A 21,516-nucleotide genomic window follows, 5' to 3' on the forward strand; every position below is an offset into this window, starting at 1 on the left:
GTCTGGCTCCGTTTCAGTAACAGTAGATCTGGTTTTAAACCTTCAGACCTTCACCAACTCTCACCCAGACTATTGCAGTCACTTCCTCACATCTTGTCTTTCTCCCTTGTGGGTGGCCCTCTACAATCTGTCCTTTGCACTACTGCCAGCCTGGTCTTTTTAAAACAAAAGTTTCACCGCTGTCTGTCAATAATAAGGTAAGTCTGGGATACTTGGCATGACATACAATGCATGTTGTTACTGAGCATTGTTTACCTCTCCAGCTCTTCTCTTAGGATCCCTCTTTAAACCTGACACCCCCCCAAAACAAAGCTAATCCGATTTTAGTCATCCTTATTTTTGCACCTGCTGGTTTCTTTGTCTGGCGGTCTTCATTCTTCCTTCAACACTTAGTTCATATGTCAGATTTTCTGTGAAATCTTTGTTAACTACCTACCCAAGTATAGTGTTTATTAATCACTTCTCCTCTTGCTATATGTATGCTGTATACTTCTCATATTGTAATCGCTTACTTATATTTCTCCCGCTCCCTTTATGGCAGCCACTTAGTCCATTATCTAATGCAGTACTGGTACTACTGGTACTTCAATTAGTGTTTATTGATTTGAGTTCTTTACTGGTAATTAGATTCATTGAGGTCTGATATTACCTGAGAAGACATTATCAGCCCCAAACATTTAATCCCAGCTATCACAAACTTAACACAACCAAGCTTTTTAAAAATCATACATATAATAATAAGGTTTTTCATCTTATATTTTCAATTATTTGCAACAGTTTTTATTAAAACCTTTCTATGTTTCATGTACCTAGTAGCTATGTTTACACAGAGTACTGTGATTGAGGGAACAAAATCCAGTCTCTCATAGATGGGGACTTAATGTTACTGTAATTGTAACAATTGTTGGGTTATGGGTTTTATTTTCATGACATTATCTTCTACAAGGCTCTTCTGCTGCCTCTTGTGTTCAGGTGCAACTCCTTAGCTCCAGTCTGTTCTCTCAGAATTGAGAAGGGGACTTGACAATTGGAAATTATCCTCAAGAGTCATCTCTGCCAAAGTGGTTTGTGAGAGTGATTTGTGAAAATAATGTTTTTTTTTCTCACTACTGTACATCTCAAATGGAGCCTTATTCACTACTGAAATATGAATACCTTTTTGTGTGTTTATTAAAATAATAAAATATTTATTGAAAGGAAAAGATTTCTTCAATTGTGGCAGTTGTGGCCTTGGGCATTAAAGCACAAATTAAGTTTTTATATGATGCCTCATCCAGGTTTTTCTCAAGAATAAAAAGCAAAATTCTTAGAGAAAAATCTCTTTTTAAAATTTTTCACACAGAAGCCTTAGCATTGGAGAATTCTAAGGTTGTTGAGGAGGAGATTTGGAAGGGGACATGCAGAGAATAGCTCTTCCAGTTTGTGCTGACCCTTGAATCATGGGAGCAAGTGAGCAGAAATTAAAGAAATTTTATCAAAGAAAAACTGATTACCTGCTTTACTAACACCTAATCTAGACTGTGTGCTTATGAACAGTTACTGCTGTTTCCTCATTCTCCTGTATGTCATCAAGACCCCAGTTGCTTTTGTTTTTCACATGGATTGAAAAGTATACAAGCTTTTGAAAGAGATACAGGTTTCAGTTTACCAATTAATAGTTGTAGGACGTTGGCCAAATTGATGAACTGTTCTGTATCTGAGTTTTCTGAACTGAAAAAAAAAAAAAAAAGACTCATAAAAGTTAATAGGTCCCTAAAGGAAGCAGAAACTAAAGTACTGAGATTCTGATGCCCCATGGGTCACAACTTGGAGGAAAAAAAGAAACTGGATCCGTTCAGTTTCATTTTCTGAAAATGAGAACATTTTCACTGACTCTGTTTGTAGATATTAAGTGAAATTAAGTATTCATATTAAATGAAAAAATCTGGAAGTTAATATTTGTAAATATTCAATTAATTATATAAAATTTTAAAAATGTTTGTAAATTTTAGATGGTAGTATTACCTACAGTATCTGACACCTAATATGTGATTTACAAAAAATACTTAAGTTTCTTTCTTTTTTCAAAAGTTGATCTTTGTTTTGAACTGTTTGGTTTCTCATATTCTAAACCACATTTAGAAAAGCTTACAGATGGCTTTATTACAATAGATTAACTGGGACAAGGCAGTGAAAGAACTAATCTCCAGAAGATGAAGTTTTCAAAATAGTGGCAAAGCAATCCAACTTCTCTTCTGTTTGATTCATTAAAAAAAAAAAAATAGGTGAATGATATACAATATCTGCTATCTAAAAAAATCTTCCATTCTGAGGAAATTTCATTTGTGCGCACTAGCAAAAAAAATATTTTAAAAATTAAATTGGCTGATAAAGCTGAACAATAAACATTGGAGGACAGTGTGTAATAGAGGAAAAAGAATTGCTGGACAAGGAGAAAGGGATCCTGGGACAGAGTGTATCTTTCATCATTTACTGAGTCTGGGAAAGTCAGGTAACCTTAGAGAGTCCCCAGTGTAAAAGGAGGCTGGGATACCTTTCCTGCCTGGAGGTAGGGAGCTGATTAAGGTAAAATCTTGATGTCCCTTTTCGTTCTGATACTTACATACCAGGAGGTGGATAAAATGTAGTCTTTTTCTATGAGCATTCATTTTACATAATATTACAAATATATTTAGTACAAACAGTCTTGTGCCTTAGAGTTTGGGAAGTATCACATAGAATTTTTTTCTCCACGTGCAGTTTCTCTTAAAGGCTGGATGGATCCAGTTTCTTTTTTCCCCAAGTTGTGACCCATGGACTCATCAGAATCTCAGTACTGTAGTTTCTGCTTCCTTTAGGTACCTATTAATTTTTATTAGTCTTTTTTTTTATTTGGATCAGGGTTGTAAGGTCAATTCAATAGGATGCAAAGAGAAAAATTAAGAAATAGACTTCAGTTTGAATATGAAAAAGTCAACAGAAATGAAGCTTTGTTTGGAAAAGTTGGCTCAGTAGGGGAGGGCAGTCCTCATACAGTGATCATTATAGGCTAAGCTTCACATATATACACCTGTAGACCTCCTACTTAACTAAACTGTGGTCAAGGTTAAACAAAAAGTGACCTATGCTGAAATGATCATTTCAGTCTTTTCCAATTCTGAAGTTTAATGGTTCTGTTACACACAATAGGCTGTAGTCTTTGGGAAGATAAAATTTCTCAAAAGTGTCATACCATTCCATCGGAATTGTTAAGTAAGTTCACAGCCATCATGGTGCAATACCATTGATACCACAGAGGTCCTTGCCTTGGATGTGAAAATATCCAAGCAGATGCAGAGAGGCCATCTGTCCTGAGACTCTAGAGGACATTCCTGTACTGGGTGGAGAATTGTACTCAGTGAGCTTGAGGATCTTTTGTAGCTTCTCGCGTTCTCAAATTCTTTAATTTTATTTCATTTATTTACCTTTAATTTATTTTTATTATTTTTATTTTTGGCCACGCTGCGTGTCTTGTGGGATCTTCGTTCCTCAACCAGGGATCGCACCTGGGCCCTCAGCAGTGAGAGCGCAGGGTCTTGACCACTGGATGGCCAGGGAGTTCCCAAATTCTTTGATTTTAAATAAATGGGCATTTAAAATAAGTGGAGCCCTGCATTTTCCTAGAAAACTAGGGTGGACTTCATTGAGGTAAGGGAAAAATTAATGTTCTTCTAATACACTGGTCTAAACAGCACTCCATGCAGATAGACACTTGGCAGATATCCCTGATGTTTAGTTTCTTTTTCCTTATGGGATTGCTTTGAGCTCTGTCAGGAGTCAGGTTAGAATGTCACTGCCTGTCCTGCTTTAGTGGTATGTAGGCAGGCTTAAATACAGTCACCATCCTCAAATAGCTAGCTCTAGTAAATTAAATGTCGTCTACTACTAAAGAAATACATGGGTTGCAGATGCTGAAATAAACTGGGTTAAAAATATTTATTACACAAAAGAGATGCTAGCTGAAAGAGGCATGTATCTTTGCTCTCCCAACAGTTTCTCACTTGTAAATGGCATCTCTGAAGGGATGTCCAAATTCCTGGTGTGGGCATGGAGAGTAGACAGCTGAGTCACAGCTGCTAAAATGAGACTGTGCCTCCTTCCCCCTCTCCAAGAGAAGAAATGAAGAAAGAGGTGAAAGAGAATTCGTGCCAATAGCTTACTTAAAATTCATGGTTTGAGAAGTCTATGAGATTCTTAGGCCGAGAGGAAGCCATTACTTGACTACATGGGAGTGTTTGGAGCATGAAATCTGCTTTTCCTAAGGGACCTCTTGTAATTGGTCATAGTTTGTGCAAAAATGTATCTTATTTCTCTAGAGATTTTTCCTGCCTTTGTAGGAATGACTGTGTTATCTGGCCTATGGGTTGCGGCTGCTTGTTTAGTCTGCATTTTGATTTGGTAATACCTGGCTTGTTTGTTGGCTTTTCTCCTCAAGTTTGATGCTACTCTTCCCTTTGAAATGTGTATTCCCATCCATTTGAAGAAAGTTCAGAAATGTCAACTTTGCTTGGATTTGGATCCTGGATTGGTGCCTTACTAGCAAGGTGACCTCGAACTAATAACTGAAGCTCAGGTAAACTGAGCTTACCTTAGCTTCTTCATCTACAAAATGGAAGTACTGATAGTACCCACTTGTTTAGGTTACTGTGAGGATTAAATGAATTACTTCACATAAAGTGTTTAGAATAGTACCTTGTCCATAGTAGCCACTCGGCATAGTTAGCTGCAATTATTGCTGTTGCTGCTGGTGCAGTTTTCATCTCTACTATAGTGACATGTGTTTCTTTTACTACTTCTAATACATTTATACTTCTGTATAAAGAATATCCTATATATATAAAAAATATAAAGATATAAAGAGGGCTTCCCTGGTGGCGCAGTGGTTGGGAGTCCGCCTGCCGATGCAGGGGACATGGGTTCGTGCCCCGGTCCGGGAGGATCCCACATGCCGTGGAGCGGCTGGGCCCCTGAGCCATGGCCGCTGAGCCCGCACGTCCGGAGCCTGTGCTCCACAACGGGAGAGGCCACAGCAGTGAGAAGCCCGCATACTGCAAAAAAAAAAAAAGAGATATAAAGAATATCCCCTTTTGGTAGTAGCATTGAAGGTGAGTACAGAGAGATAGTAATCTACCAAAAAAGTTAACATGCCAGCTGAGAGGAAGAGCACCAAGAAATTAACATCTGTTCAATATCACCATTATAAATATTGTTTTAGAAATTCCTGTGGATTTAAATAATTATACATACACAAACACACAAAGGAGAACAAAAGTAGCATTATATAGACATTATGAATTTATACTTTGGAGTCCTGGGAGCATGAATTGTAACATTATTAGATTTACAGCATTGGCAAAATGGCTGGGTACTATAAATTTTAGGAAAGTGGTAGCTTTCCTAAATCTTAGCAATAAGCAGTAAGATAATATAATGTTGGAAAGCCTAGAAAGAAATACACACCAAAATGTTTGCACTGATTACCTCTGGTTGGTGGGAATATATGTGATTATTTTTAATTAACAAAAAAAACAAACCTGATGTTTAGTGCTTACTATGTGCTGTGAACTGTGTTAAATATTTTTTTTCATGTGAAAAATAACTGTTGGCTTTACACTTTGTTTGCATTCTTATCAGATATTTTCATTAATCTCCTCTGAGACCCATAAAGCCTTTCTGAGTTTTATTTGTGAATTCTAATGCATCTAAAAATTGTAATTGCAAAAATACATACCAAATGGTACATATTGTAATTTCCTATTACTTATGTCTGCTTGAAGCTGTCAATAGATAGAGAATAGTTTTGATCATAGGATTGAAATAAAGCTGCTCTCAATTTTGGAGTGGAAACTTGAAAAATCTCCTCCTTTCTCTGTATGAAAATACGTGTTTATATGTTCTGGTGTATAATGTATACAATCACGTTAACTGGTTTAGGTCTGCCTTTTCTCCATGGTAACATTGAGATTTGGAAAGAAAAAAAAAAGCTATGCCAGACACACTGTGTCCTTAGAGAGATTTACTTTGTGTCTTAAATGTTTAAGAAGAGGAGTGTGTTCATTGGTTTTCTTTGGAAGCTGTGGTTGTTATTGTGATTATAAATTTAAGTCTGGGAAGAAAGTTTTACCACTGAAGCCTCAGCCAAGTTAGTGATTGGGCAGGAAGTCAACCCTCCTGCCTTCAATTACTTACTTTGCAGTTCCCTTCCCCTGCGCCTTCTACACCAGTTTTTTATAGTACTATAAAATTTTATTCTTTGACTCACACAATCCTCACTTCACCCTTGGAGGTGTAATTAATGTCGTTGAGTCAGATTCAATAGTCTTTCACTCATTAAGCTTTTGTGGTCTTTAAAGAAATTACAGATAACCCAGTTCAAGACTGCATTTTGTAGACATTGCCACAGCCTGGGGCAAGGCCACATAACAAGTCACTAGCTTTTAATGACTTTTAATGTTTTGGTAGAAATAATTTTTCTTGAAAATATGACCATGTTATATAGCCAGTATCCCCACAGCAAAAATGTCTTTTGGTCTGTGTTACAAGATGCTTCACATACATGGAAAACAAATCCTAATATGAAGCATAGACAATCCCTTTTATGGACCACGGAGGGGTGGGGTAGGGGTGGACTGCAGAATCCTGTAAATGGATTATGCTCATCTTGTGGGGAGATATTTGCTTGTAGACCTGATCGCAGCAAGGAGAAGATTCCTAGCCTCACACATTTCCCTTTCGTGTGGCAGTCCTTAACAGGTTGGAGGTTACAACCTGCTGAGCAAGAATCTGAATGCCTCTTACTTGTCTTAAAAACTTCTGTGTGTATGTGGGCAGTTCTTAAAGAGATGCAACTTCATACGATTCATGGTATCATGCGTGGTTGGCCACTTATACCTGAATTATGACTTTGCCACTTAGATTGAGTCAGGTACAGACTTCACTGTCATATCCATCTAGGCCTCACCTTAGTGGTCTCTGCCCCCTACCCTCCACCCCCTTGGACCCTTCACGCTCTTAGTCTATAGCACAGCTCCCCCACTCCCACCCCTCCCAAGTCTCTTTTGTTTCTTCCCCCAAAGATGCTTTCATTCCTCTGAGTCTCTGTCGCCTAGTTTCTGTAACCCAACAGCCCTTCTCCCTGTTACTACCCACTCCATAGAGCATTTCCTGAAAGAATCTTAGTCAAATACAACTACTTGGAATATCAGCTGACTGCTTGCTCTAAACCATGATTTTCGTGTCTCAGTTCCTCCAGTTCTACTTCCTCCATGCATCATCTTGATCAAACTAAAATCTATGTTAACATCTAACTTGTAGTCTAAAATTAAATGCAAAATTGAGAGATAAGAGGAGGGGTTAGGAAGGTACTTGAAGTTGGAAGGTATTTTCCTATTTCCTCTAATAAGGTTAACATGTGATTTCACTAATTGATTGAATTATATTCTACCAATTGAAAGTGCTTTTCTAGAAATAGGTTTTATTTTACTAATATCAGATTATTAGAAACGTTTTGAATTAAATAATAAGAAGCCACATAGTCATAATCATAGTCCATGCATTTCATATGGAAATACATATATGTATGCATTCTCTGACAAAGCTATTAACCCATCCTTTGCAGATAAAGTAGCATCAGAAAAGTTTTAGACATGTTTAGCTCTCTATTATGTCGTAATCTACTTTTCTTTCTGGTTGTACCTTCAGATGAGGCCTGAACTTTACTGAAGTGATAAGTGGAAAGGAACTATGTTATATTGTTAGCTGTCAGGAGAATACTAAGAAGTTATACTCAAAGCCATTCTTTTAGATAATTTTGTTTTGGAATGACGATGCTATTGCTGTAATCAGTCTTATCTTGAATGGTTTATCATAGACTGTTACTTCTCATAAGCAGTTTTTCTTTGTTTTCCCAATCTGGTTAAATATCCAGTTGAAAGAATTGGTGGCTGTGGAGGGATACTTTCATATCATTGATCTCCTGTGGCATGTTCTTCTTTCCGTTTGTGCATTTGATTCAACATTTTTTTTACCTCTGTCTTTGCATCTTTTTATTGTCTTAACATTTACCAAATAATTGTAGATTCTATATTGCCTCTTAATATATGCTTTATCTTTATCTTCATGAATCGATAGTGTTGAATATTTACGTTTCTCATGTGAATTAAGTATTAAAATACCTTACTAGTGCTCATTAGTACAAAGTTTGTGATTTTATTTGTGAATAATTTTGCTATAAGTGCCCTTCAAGCTTGAAGTTAGTCCTTGTCTTTGGATGCTATTGAGAAGACCTATACATAATTTGTTTTGCTTTTTCTGTTTTTGGAAATTGGTTGGCCTAGCGTGTATTTATAGGACTGAGGACTGCACGTATGTGAACATTTATGTAGGGTAGATTTCGAGAAGTGTTATTGCTGGTTTGAAAGGCAAGTGATTACAAACCAAATTGCCCTCCCCTTCCCCCCAGCCAAAAGTGCCTTTTGCTCTCCTGTTGTTACCCCGTGTACTGTCAACACTAGATATTATTAATCTTTAAAGTTTTGCAAATGATATGAACAAAAATGCTCACTTCTGTTACAATTTGCCTTTATTGTAATAGGATGGTAAACTTAGGTTTACTAAGACATTAATTAGGGGCAATTTGTTTTTACTAATTATTTGCTAGGATGGGCTTGTCAGATTTGCACTGTCATAATGTCTTTTATTTTATCTATTTTTAGAGCTTTGACAATTTCAAAATACAACTATGGCTTGAGGTGAGAAGTGAGGCAGGAAAGCTGTCCTGCTGCACAGCAGATACCGTACTTCAAATGCTATCTCCATACTGTTAACTGGTTTTAATCTATTATTCAAATCTCTGTGCTAGCTTCTCACCCCTCATATTTGAAAATAAAAAATTTCCAGGTTTTCATGGTTCATTCTGAAGAAATGTGTTTGCCTTTTATCTGTAAACTGTACAATTCAATGGATTTAAAGTCGGTTGTTATGTTTTAGAGCAAAACCTGGAGGGAAAATTAAAGTAAGTATGTTAAATAAATGGGATATAATGCTTTCAGTCAATCATCCAAATTTGATGAGACAAAGACATTTCAAGTCTGTAGACAGTTTTATACCTACTATTCTTGGGAGCCAAGAGCCGCTGATATGCATGGAGTTTGCAACAAAAGAAAGTTAACTTATCTGTACGAAATTATTCTTCCAGGCCCAGACCTCTTTTCTGCACTGAAGCATTTTTTTATATTTTTGAATTTCACATGAAATTCTATTACAGGCAGAGTCAACATCTTTAAAATATTTTTGTTATGTAAGAATAGTTGAATTGTGGTAGTTTATATTTTAGGAGTTCTGCTAGGGAGTAGAGTCAGTGGTGGCATGAATTTCTGACATATAACCGAATTTTTTTATCATATGAGCCGCTTTATCTTTTTACAAAGGCCCAGGAATGATGGGATATTGTGGTAAGCTCATTTTCTGTTTTCTAATCCTTCAAATTTTGGTCATACTACTTTAAAAATGTCATGTAAATATGAAACAGTAATAAGGATCTCACCTAGATGTTTTCCGAACTAAAACCCAAACTTGATGCCTTAAATGTGCATAGCATGTAGCTTTACTAGTCATAGGGTGTTGTGGAGAGATTTTTAAAATTAATTGGCACAGCATTCCTATGTAGTAGGTGGAAGTAGAAATGGGAAAGTGGAGCCAAATTGGTTGTTTTTGTTTTGGTATTGAAATGAGAAAATAAGGATACAGCCAGATCTGAATCTCACTCAGAGAGGCCCTGTGTAAAACCTTATTCATCATTCTCCCAATTATGACTCTCTTCATTAGGTTAGACTGACTGTTGACTTACATATCACTTAAATGTCTGTGTTGAGCATTGGTGTTTGCTGGTTGAGGGATCTTTATTTTATGTGGTGATTCCACTAAATGGTAACCATATGCACTGTCCTTAGAAAGGAAATTTGAGCAGAGAAAGTTATAATTCAGCCTTCAACACTGACTTGGTCAGAAGTTGAAGTTTTTAAAGGCTAGTAAAAGTCTCACCAAAACATTGGTTAAAGCCCCGATTACTTTCTTTATGAGAAAGGGGGTAGAGATCTCTGACAATAAGGTCTCTAACATTACTCAATATTAATGTAAGGATTTCCTTGTGTTTGGGTGAGTGGCTTGTTTGCTGTGGACTTGGTAAAAGGCCAAACTGACTGTTTAAATGATGCTTAGAATGAAAGAACTGGTTAATACATCCGAAATCAGTAGTTAATATACTGATAGAAATGATAATGTCCAGCTTTTTTTCCTAAATAAAGAAAATGGCAGAAAGAACTGTCTTTACTCTTAAGAATATATTTTAAGAACTGTGGAAAACCCAAACATTGACCTCTGTACCTTCTATATTACACCAAGTCTAGAAACATTCCAATAGGAAAGGGGCTTCATATTAATGAAAAAGATAATTTTTTCTTTTTACTTTCAAGATGCATTTTAATTACCTAAATTAGTTATTTTTTTCGAAGTGTATTTCAGTCTTACAAAACCGAACTGTTGAACGTCTTAAAGTGTACTGAGAGTATTTGATTCCTTTGCCAATCTGCTATAAGATTTTGAATAAAAAACCTCAAGGCAGATCTTTGCCCTTCCTCTAGGAGGTTGGGTTATGGAATTCTGTTTTACATGGCTTCAGCATTTTGCAGAACTCCCTTCGTAAATGAAAAATGATCCATCACCCATCATGCTTGAGCTGAGTCAGGAGAACTGCTGAAATAAGCCAGAATGTGTCTGATATGGGTGAAGTGGAGCCCACCAGGAATCCCTCCATGAGAAAGAAAACAAAACAAAGAAATGTTTAAATGTGAGCTTGGATGGTTTCCAGTTTTACCAAAATGTAAATAATGGCTTCAGTTGTGAATTTTATTTTTCAGTACATTTACTCTCTATTACTTTGGTCAATGGGTTTCTCTAGATTGTGTATCTAACGCTAGACAAAAAAGATGAGATTTTACTGGAATAGAAAAAAATGATGAAAAATAGGAAAAGAAACTTGGGTAAATACATTAATGATCTTTGCAAAAGCACCTGGTTTCTTATCCTAGGATTCATGTCAGGGCTATGCAAAAATTGCCAGAACAAAATTGCTTTTGATTTATTTTAATGTTTTTAAAGGTAGAAAAGCCACTTGTTTATATGTGTTTTAGGGGAGATGAGGTGAAAGTGAAGGTTTCCAAGCACGAGTGATAGGACAGTGCTATGATCATATACATTCTTAGCCTTAAGTCACTGTATTGAAATAAAATTCTTTGCTGAAGTTACTAGTTAATCAGCCTGGCTTTTATAGCTCTGTCCAAAAAAGAACCTTTCCTATTGCTGGCATCAAGTCTAGGAGACTTTGACATGTAATATGGTTGGAAGTTTACTACATTTTGTCCACAAAGGATGCAGCACCCCGTACTATCACCTGGGTGAGATGGGTAATGAATGCTGTCTTTGTTGAGCAGTAGCTTGAGGTTATGCTGATCGAAGGGAGCTGTACTGTATGATTCTGAAGATGTCTAATCACACTTCATTTGAGGAGCCATTTAATGTCATGGTCAAGAGTAAAGAACCTATATAGTACCTGGGTTCACATCCTGACTCTGACACTTTCTTGCTCTGTAACTCTGGGAAATTTTAATTTTTTCTAGTATGAGGCACTTTTTATTAATATGTTCCTTCTACATTTTAATAAACCTCTTTTCATCTGTGAAATCATTTCTATGGCTGTTCGGCATGTAATCATCCATTAGCTCCATAATGAGGTAGGATGAAGTCACATATGTACTGTCAGGGCTGCCCAGGTCTCAAAGGCTTATTTTTGGACCTCAGCTTGTACCTGAGACCTGAAAATTAGGCATAGAGACTTGGATTGCTTACGTCTGTCTTCTGGGTACCCTTCCACAATGGACATATGCTTGTGTGTATTGGAAACAGAGGATTGCCATCCTGTTCTTTTTCTCATATCTATTGGGTTGGCCAAAAAGTTAGTTATGGAAAAACCTGAACGAACTTTTTGGCCAACCTAATACTTCCCTGATTCACGCAATTACTCTTAATTTTATTTCACTTATAGAAAGAGCACCCGACTAGTGACCCATAGTTGGAGATAATAAATGATTGAGTGAATAAGTGTATTTGTGTTCACACATACTGTATATTTGACTATTTGCATGCATGTATGCATGTATCAATATATGCTGGGTCACAGTGTAAAATATATTTCCCTTTGTTGTCTGAAAAGCTTGAAGCCCAGACTACAGGACCTTGAAAGCTCTCTCATATTCTCACTTTCTGATTTAGACCTCTGTCCAGCTAGACAATCTGATGTGGTTTTAGATGTAGAACTGTCATTCAGACCCCATTTCCAGTTTCAGTTTCCTGGCTGTGGCCTATTGCCACTCGTCTTGATATATGAGAAAGAAAATCAAGTCATATGGAGGTGAGGCAGAAATCAAAGACCCTTGTTTGTAAGCTTTTAACCAGACTGTGTACTACCTATAATTTTCAAGGATACTTAAGATCAGAGTGATCTAACCCAGGGGTTGGTGAACTATGGCCTGATGGCTAAATCCAGCTTGCCACCTGTTTTTGTAATAAAAGTTTTTTTTTTTAATTTAATTTTATTATTATTTGGCTGCATCGGGTCTTAGTTGTGGCACATAGGATTTTCATTGCAACATGCAGGATCTTTCGTTGCGGCACCTGGGCTTCTCTAGTTGCATCACGCAGGCTTCTCTCTCCTTGTGGTGCACAGGCTCTAGAGCGTGCAGGCCTAGTTGCCCTGCAGTATGTGGATCTTAGTTCCCCGACCAGGGATTGAACCCAGGTCGCTTGCATTGGAAGGCGGATTCTTAACCACTGCACCACCAGTGAAGTCCCATAAAAGTTTTATTTGAACACAGCCATACCCATTTGTTAGGTATTCTCTGTGGCTGCTTTGTTGCTACAATGACAACAGTTATGTAGTTGTGATAGAAATGATATGGTCTGCAAAACCTAAAATATTTATTAATTGGCTTTTTACAGTTGAAGTTTGCTGACACCTTGATCTAAAGTAAGGTGTTTCCTTATTGAAAGCGTATCTGATGAGTGTTCAGGGAAAACTGGTAATGGTAATATGATAATATTGTCTTTATGGGAACTCTCTTTAGTCTTTCTGGATAAACTATATGGAAACCATAAGTTTCTTTCTTCGACTTTTGCTGTTTAATATGTGCATAGGTTTGCATTTGTATAGCATATATACAGAGTACACTGTTAAGAAAGGAACATGAAAAAATAAGGTGCTGTTAAAAAAACTTGTTGAGTGTTAGGGGCTTTACATGCATTATCACTAATCCTCATACAGCTGTACTGTAGCTATTATTATCTTGATTTTATTGGGAAGGAAATTGAAGCTCAAAGAAATAAAATAGGAAAGCTGTATATGTGCTTAGTCATCTCTCCAGGCTTCATCTAGAAATGCTGTCTCTTTCTTGTACCATCTGAGTGGTGGTATGTACCAGTTCCTTAAAATTCCTTAAGTCTTCTTAATTGACGTTGAGGAGATGTTAATATTGCTTCTCTGCAAAGATGGAGGGGAGTAAAACTGGACTTATTTTTCTATTCTGGTTAATTTAGTCTTTCTTATTAAAAGAAGATTATTCAGTCAATTGGAGTATAGCATTTGCTTCAAATCATAGACAATTTGAATAGAAGTCTTACTAGCTAAATAATCTTGGATTGTATGTATTAAACATATATTCTTGGCTAGAAATGGAACTCTAGAGATGAACAATTAGATAATTTATGGGTGTGTTTGAAATGAGCTCTTCTCTCATCATTAAGAGTCATTTGTATCTATCAATAAATGTTGGGTTTGGATTTCCAGGAGCTAGGCTCAAATAATATTTTCTTCTACTATTTAACTACTAGCAGGGCAAAAGAGTTTTTTTCTGGATCTGAAGTTGGATCTGGATCTTAAAAGTTATCTTTTAAGGAACTCTTATTCATAAATTTTCTTATTTTTCTTCATTAGATCTTCTTTGTTATTGAACCAGAGTGACGCATTAAGACCAGTGACTCATACTTATGACCTCAAAGGCATTCGTCCTTTGCATCTACTTGGATTTGTTTTCCTATTTGAATTTCAGTACTTAAATTGAGAACAAGCATTGTTTATCCTTAGACTGGAGGTAAACTTCTAAGCATTGACTATGATAAGTCAATTCTTATTTTGTATCTTCAATATTCCCAAAAGTTGAAAGGAAAAAAAATATTTTAAGATATCCCAGTAGATTTCAGAGGAAATATGAACTTTATTTAAAAGCATCAATTTTTACACTTTGTAAAACTGCTTTTCTGGGAGAAGACAATATTGACTCAGATTATGAATGGAATTACATTTAAGAGATTCAGTAATAAGTTACTTGTCTGTTCTTTTAAATTTTTTTGTGTGAAATGTATTGGCTTCTTTGTAATGAGTTTTGGGGCTTATACCAGTAAAATTATATTATGGTTCTGATTAGCATAGACAAAGATGATCTATTCAAAGTTAGTTTAATTCAGTATTGCATGTGTCCTAATGTGATATATATTAATCTTTCATTGTGTTCTTAATGGAAGAAAGATTATTTCAAAGTTGATGATCACTTACATGAGCAAATTTATGTATCACAGCTTAATTCACAATTGGAAAATATTAATTTGCCCATTTTTGAGGGTCATAAAACAACAGTGTTAAGGACATTGCATTTGCCAACATATTTTGTCTAGGACTTTACTCTTACTTTTCAAAACCCTGTATATTCCAATCATTTTAAGAAAATAATAACAAAAATGATCTGTATTTTGAGCTAAATGAAGATTGTTCTTTACAAATAGTAAAGAACCATGAAAGATAATTATGTGTGTTTCTTGCTATTAGATTCAATCAGAAAATTAAGACTGCATAGATGCCTTGGAGGGGAGAATGTGGAAGGTCCTAGTACAATAGCTTTCAAAAGAATGTCCTCCATAACATGTTCACAGTTGTCCAGGGCCTTACTGACCTTTTATTTTTCTCCAATTCAACTTTGTTCTAAATTAACCTGACCCTGGGTTTTATTGAAAAGTTTGATATCAGAAGGGATTTGAGTTTAGTATTCATTCTTTTATGATTCCACAGAAAGAATCTCTATTTCCATACTCTCTCATAGAGCTGTCTGTTTAAATAAACACTCAAGAATCTCTTTAAATGCTAGATGTTTAGGCAATATAATTTTGGGGATAGGAATACTTCTATTTTTTGTACCTAATGTTTCTTAGTACCTGTCTTTTCTTTGAGTTGCTTAGGAATGTAAAGAAATTCAGGCAAGTCCAAATTAGCTTGACTTTTATTTTCAGGTGAACAGCTTGCAAAGGCTCACAAATGGGTTGTCATAGTGGAAGCAGACCCTTGCAGTGAAAGATCTGTCCTTTAGCTGACTGACTGGCATAGAGGAATTAGCAATCCGTGAAATGGCTCTTCAGAAGTAATTTTCCTCCAAGGGTCAAGGAACTTGCAGTTGCCCGTTTTGCTGAAATCATTTTGCTGTACTCCCTGTAGTCCTGTCACCAGTAGCAAATACAAAAACTGAAAATGTAAGGTGTTTCCTTGTTCATTTTCATCCCCTCTGCCTCAGGACATTTCTTGAGCACCATTTCAGTATTGCCTCCTTTTGTCTAGCTCAGTGAAACTTTAAATTCATAAATTATGTTTTTATTTATGAATTAGAACCTTGCTGTTTCTCTTTTAAATAGATCATAATACTATATATAAAAATGTCTGAAGAGAGGAGCATGTGTATAGAAGACTATGTATTAAAGAAGACTTTGTTTTTAGGGCTTTCTAGTGAGCCTTAAATGGTAAACTGGGATTATGCAAAATGGAATTAGCTCAAATTATATTATGTGCTATCTGTTGTAAGGTTGAACCAAATTATCTACCTCCGTTTTCCCCCATTACTCTTTAAACTCTACATAACTGTTGTTATTATTGTTGTTATCATTATTATTATCAATATGGCTTGAATTGTGTCATACTCCTGGATAAAATCCTTTAATGGCTTCATACAATTATAGAATGAAATCTAAATGTTTTATAGTATCTAAAAATCTTTCATATTAAGTTTTGTTTCTGTTTTGTCCCCTACATACTTTTCATGCTCATTACACAGACTTATTTGAGATTACTTGAGACTCTCCAACAAATCATGTTTCTTTAGATTTGTTATGCCCTTGCTTTTGCTTTTTTTCTAATTTCAATCCAATTTCCTTTCTGGCCTGGCACATCCTTACTCATCTTTAGGCCTAACTCCGTGAAGCCTTCCAAAACCAACTCAGGTATAGGTAGCCAATTCATTTGTCATTTGTGTTCTTTGTGACTTTGGTCATACTGTTATGATCCCTTGTAACATACTGTATTTTATATATATATATATATATATACTCTCCCATGCATGTCTGTCTATCCCATTCATCAGGCCAATAATAGTATTTTTTTGTATTTTTTATACCCAGTCTGATACACTGTATTAGTCCTTAACTTTGAAATACAAAATTCTTTACAAAAAGATTCATAAACATCTTTTACCAAAGATTTATTCCTATGTTACACATGTGATGGATAGATATATTGTACCTCTTAGATTAGAATTTATTGTAAATTATAAAATAAAAAGTCATCTTTAAAAAATTCTTCTATCACTCAACTCAGATCGACCAGGAACTTTCCCCAAGACTCTTGACTGATACGGGAGTGAAGTGCAGCAAATAACAGGGTTGACCCACTTACTTTGTATAGCTCTTCCTAGTTGTTATTGCTAATAAGAATCCTGGAGGCTAAAATTAACAATGGCTATGAAGGACAGCAATTAAGCCCATTTGTCTTCCAAATGAACCAATGTAGGTTCCATTGGTAGTTTAAATTGATATACAGAGGTCACTCACAAAGGGCAGTGGAAGCCCTGAAGGTATGGGTTGCACAGCAGTAAGTTATTTTAGGATTGTGAGAGCAAATTATATATTGAGAAAAACTTTCCCCTTGCTATGTCAAGATTCATTTCCTAGCAACCTCTTTTCATTGATTAATTTTAAATTAAAAAATAAATCATTTTTCATGAGAGCATTTATATAAAGGCTGTTTTAGGCGTATTTAAAAGACAACATTAAGCTTTCAAGCTGCTGAAGTTTGGTTATTTTAAAGGATTGATGTGGTTATAAGAGTGATTCAAGGATACCCATATATATATATATTCCACTTTTGAAAAAGGTTCTTTGGGCCATAGTGTCATCTGGACATTTCTGATTTTGCCTTCTTTGCATGTAATGCTGGCTTGTCTCTGTCATTGGTGAGGAATATAACTTTTTCATATTCAGATTGATAAATTTTTGATGAGGAAAGTGAATTCTCTGTTTACAGAGAAGAATTTACAGGCCTGAAGTTTACCACCCCCAGCCTGCTGTTCGGTCAGAGAAATCACTGAGTTTCTTCACAAAGATCCCCATGGAAACTAAACAAATAAGCTACTTGAAGGGAGACAGGTTATTGGTTTTTCTCATTAAACCTACTGCTGAATTTTCATTAGTTCTAATCCATTTTCTTTCAAGATTAGACATATAGGCCAGTTCTGATTTTCATGAATTGAATAAACTAAATATGTTGAGTTGTGTGTGCCTATATATGTAGGCTGAGAAGCAAAAGTAATTATTCTACTTCTGCCATAAAATTACCCCAGAAAATAAAGCCAGGAAAAATGACTGATGTAAAGGGGAAAGGCTATCTCCATTTTTAAAAAAGAGGTTATTAAATAAAGTGGAAGTAGTGAGAGTGATTGTAGGCTAATCTGATCGGTTTTATGCTTCGTTCAGTTTTTCCCACTTTTAAGTCGTAATTGTGTGTGAAAGCAATCTAAATGAAGTATGGAAACATGTTTCACTGACCTCAAACACTTTAGACCTCATAAAGCTGTAAGTATTTCATTTGCTATTATGAGTAGATTTCAAAGTGTTCTTCTAAAGCAAGAAATTTGGTAAATTTAATTATTAACTTCACCTTTTTGAACTTGCTGTATAAAGAAAGACAATTTTCACTTTTTTCTTTCCTCTCCTTCTCCCTGCTAAAGTTGTTAAAAACTATTTAGATTGAAGGTGGTTTGTATATTTCCGGAAAGCCTCACTATTACATATATCTTCTAATATTATTCATATCTAAAAAATCTCAGCCTTACTTCTGAGGCTCAAACCACTATCTTATTCACACAAGATACGGATAGAAATTTCATTTTATGTGAACATTTAGTGAAAATAGTGATAAATAGGAGTACATTTATTATTAAATTTATGAGTACCACATTGTACATTTCAGTATAATGTTTTCTTCTCCAGCACATTCTACTGTTTAGAATGTAACAGTAGTTCTTCTTTTCCCCTTTCAGGTGGCTGTACTTTTGATGATGGTCCGGGAGTTTGTGATTACCACCAGGATCTATATGATGACTTTGAATGGGTTCATGTTAGTGCTCAAGAACCTCATTATCTGCCACCCGAGATGCCACAAGGTGAGAATCCTTCTGTTTATCCAGTGTTGGAAAAATCCCTCTGGAATGAATAGCATTTTCTTATGTTAGGTATAGTACAATAATTTAATTATTATAATAAACTATTGTGGTCAAACCGATTGACCCCATCAGAGACCCTCGATGGATTCTTTGCCTTTCCCTCAATAACTTTATATAATCCTGTTTTCCTCAAGAATGTTCACTGTATCTTCATTGTCTCTAACTCTGGAAAAATAGAAACATTAGTTTCCGCCCCCCTCCCCCCCGTTCAATAAAAAAGCAAAATGGAAATGAAACCAAGAAATTAAAAAAAAATAAAATGAAGAACAAACCATATAGTCTAAAAATGAGTTCAGCTCACTTACCACCTATTCTATTAAATCACAAGATTTGATCTAATCAGACTGAAGGGAAACATCTTTATTTCATGGTAGGGAGAGAGCTTATCTCATTCCACTGGCCCTGAGCATGCCAGTGGCTCTGAGGAGAGGCAGCCTGGAGACCAAACTGTCAAATGGAGAGATCTTTTTTGAGTGGATTGTAGACAAATAGGGCTGAGCCCTACTTTCTTTACCTTGACCTTGTTATATCCTTTGAATTTTGGTTTTGTGAAATAGTACATCTTATTGTTTAAGCCAGTTTGAACTGTGTTTTCTCTTAACTGACATAGGATATTAACATATACATACCATTTTATACACTAGCAGACTAATGTTTGTGCCTTCAATTCTGCATATTAATTTTGAATTAATTCCAAGCTCTGTGCATATATGTTTACCAATAACTTATTAAATTGAGAAATTGAAAATGCAGACAGGAATTTTAAAATACTAAAGAGAATGAATTATTTTTCTAAAATTTAGAAATAAACCAGCCTGGAATATAATTATGTATGATCACATATATAATATACAATATAATTATATTTAATGTAATACATTAATTAGTATTTAATAATATGTAATCACTTTATTATAGTATATTATCATACATAATTGATGGGATGATTGCCTATTATTAGTAACTTAGGTTTTAAAATATATTTTCAGTATTTTAATCATGATTATAAACACTTTATAACTAATTTTTCTTATTGGTCCACACTGTGATGTGCTGTTTGAGAATAGGGTGAATTAAATCTACTTTTTATTCTAAATTGTCACTTATCCCACCCCGCACCCCGCTACCACCCCAGACTTTCCATTTTGGTATCCATAAGTTTGTTTTCTAAGTCTGTGAATCTGTTTCTGTTTTATAAATAAGTTCATTTGTATCATTTTTTTTTAGATTCCACATATAAGTATGTCATATGATATTTGTCGTCTTCTGTCTGACTTACTTCACTTGGTATGACAATCTCTAGGTCCATCCATGTTGCTGCAAATGGCATTATTTCATTATTTTTTATGGCCAAGTAGTATTCCATTGTGTGTGTGTATGTGTATATATATATACACATATATACCACATCTTCTTTATCCATTTATCTGTCAATGGACAATTAGGTTGCTTCCATGTCTTGGCTATTGTAAATAGTGCTGCTATGAACATTGGGATGCATTATCTTTTTGAAGTATGGTTTTCTCCAGATATATGCCCAGGAGTGGGATTGCTGGATCATATGGTAATTCTGTTTTTAGTTTTATAAGGACCCTCCATGCTGCTCTCCATAGTGGCTGTACCAACTTACATTCACACCAACAGTGTAGGAGGGTTCCCTTTTCTCCACATCCACTCCAGCGTTTATCGTTTGTGGACTTTTTAATGATGGCCATTCTGACTGATGTGACGTGATACCTCATTGTAGTTTTGATTTACATTTCTCTGATAATTAGTTGTGTTGAGCATCTTTTCATGTGCCTACTGGCCGTCTGAATGTCTTCTTTGGAGAAATGTTTATTTAGGTCTTCTGCCCATTTTTTGATTGGGTTGTTTGTTTTAGACTCATTTAGTTGTGTAAGTAGGTTTGTATTTTTCTGTCAGAGGTACATAACCTTATTTCTCTGGTACATTTTAATTAAAGAAACTCCTGTAATATTTCACCTGAGTTTTCTCTGTGGTACATTTAGACTGAATTTTTTATATAAAAGTAAAAAGGGTAGGCTGGGATGCACATATTTTGACTGTTTATCATCAGAGAACAATCAGAAAGATGTTGATTTATGGAAATGTTACCATTGTTAATTACTATTGAAGATGGGTAATGAATAGCTGAAGAGATACTGCTCAGGTGACCTTGCTGGTTCACCTTTGATGAACAGCTTAATCGGTGGTTACAGTACGAGATGATGTGCACAGAAAATGAAAGTGTTAGAAATTCAGCCACATCTTCCAATTAATAGGACATTAATTAATTAATCATGCAGAGGAGGGAAAAAGGTCACAGCCACTTTATTTTTACCAAATATAATTTGTGCTTGTTTTTCAGAGAAGGTGAAAGAAAGCATCCATGTATATATTCTTTTACTGTTCTCTTTTTACAGTCTATACTGTTTTTTTCATTTTCCTTCTGATATTCCTTTAAAATGCTCACTGAACATTATCTATTCATAAATTGGGAAAAAGGAGACATTTAGATTTATCTTATTAAAATTTTATGAATGATACATTTATTTTAAAGTAAATAGTCAGTAAATGTTAATGCTTACTTTTTTCAGTTATTAAAAAAAGAGAACTCAAATATTTACCAACTTGAAAGTAAGAAGGCTGGGCCTGTGATGCACACTTGTTATTGAACTCTCTTTACAATACTTGGACATTGTTAATTGACTTCTGTTTATTGATCTTTTTGGAATGAAAAGGTAGACGGGAAGATGAAAGAGAGGGTAAATAAACAGATTAGAATAAGAAAAGAATTGGGCTTCCCTGGTGGCGCAGTGGTTAAGAATCTGCCTGCCAATGCAGGGGACACGGG

At 35.4% G+C, this 21,516-nt stretch overlaps 1 protein-coding gene across 3 annotated transcripts in view; it reads left to right on the forward strand.

Moving 5' to 3' along the window:
* The window catches only part of PTPRK (protein tyrosine phosphatase receptor type K), a 568,874-nt gene that overhangs the window by 111,436 nt on the left and 435,922 nt on the right, over positions 1 to 21,516 (forward strand). For all 3 annotated transcript variants that reach the window (XM_060029986.1, XM_060029983.1, XM_060029984.1), the window contains exon 2: positions 18,480 to 18,602. In XM_060029986.1, the coding sequence (XP_059885969.1) occupies positions 18,480 to 18,602 (123 nt within the window). The remainder of the gene's footprint in view (positions 1 to 18,479; positions 18,603 to 21,516) is intronic.

This window comes from Delphinus delphis, chromosome 14 (genome assembly GCF_949987515.2).
Source record: "Delphinus delphis chromosome 14, mDelDel1.2, whole genome shotgun sequence".
Lineage (NCBI taxonomy): Eukaryota > Metazoa > Chordata > Mammalia > Artiodactyla > Delphinidae > Delphinus > Delphinus delphis.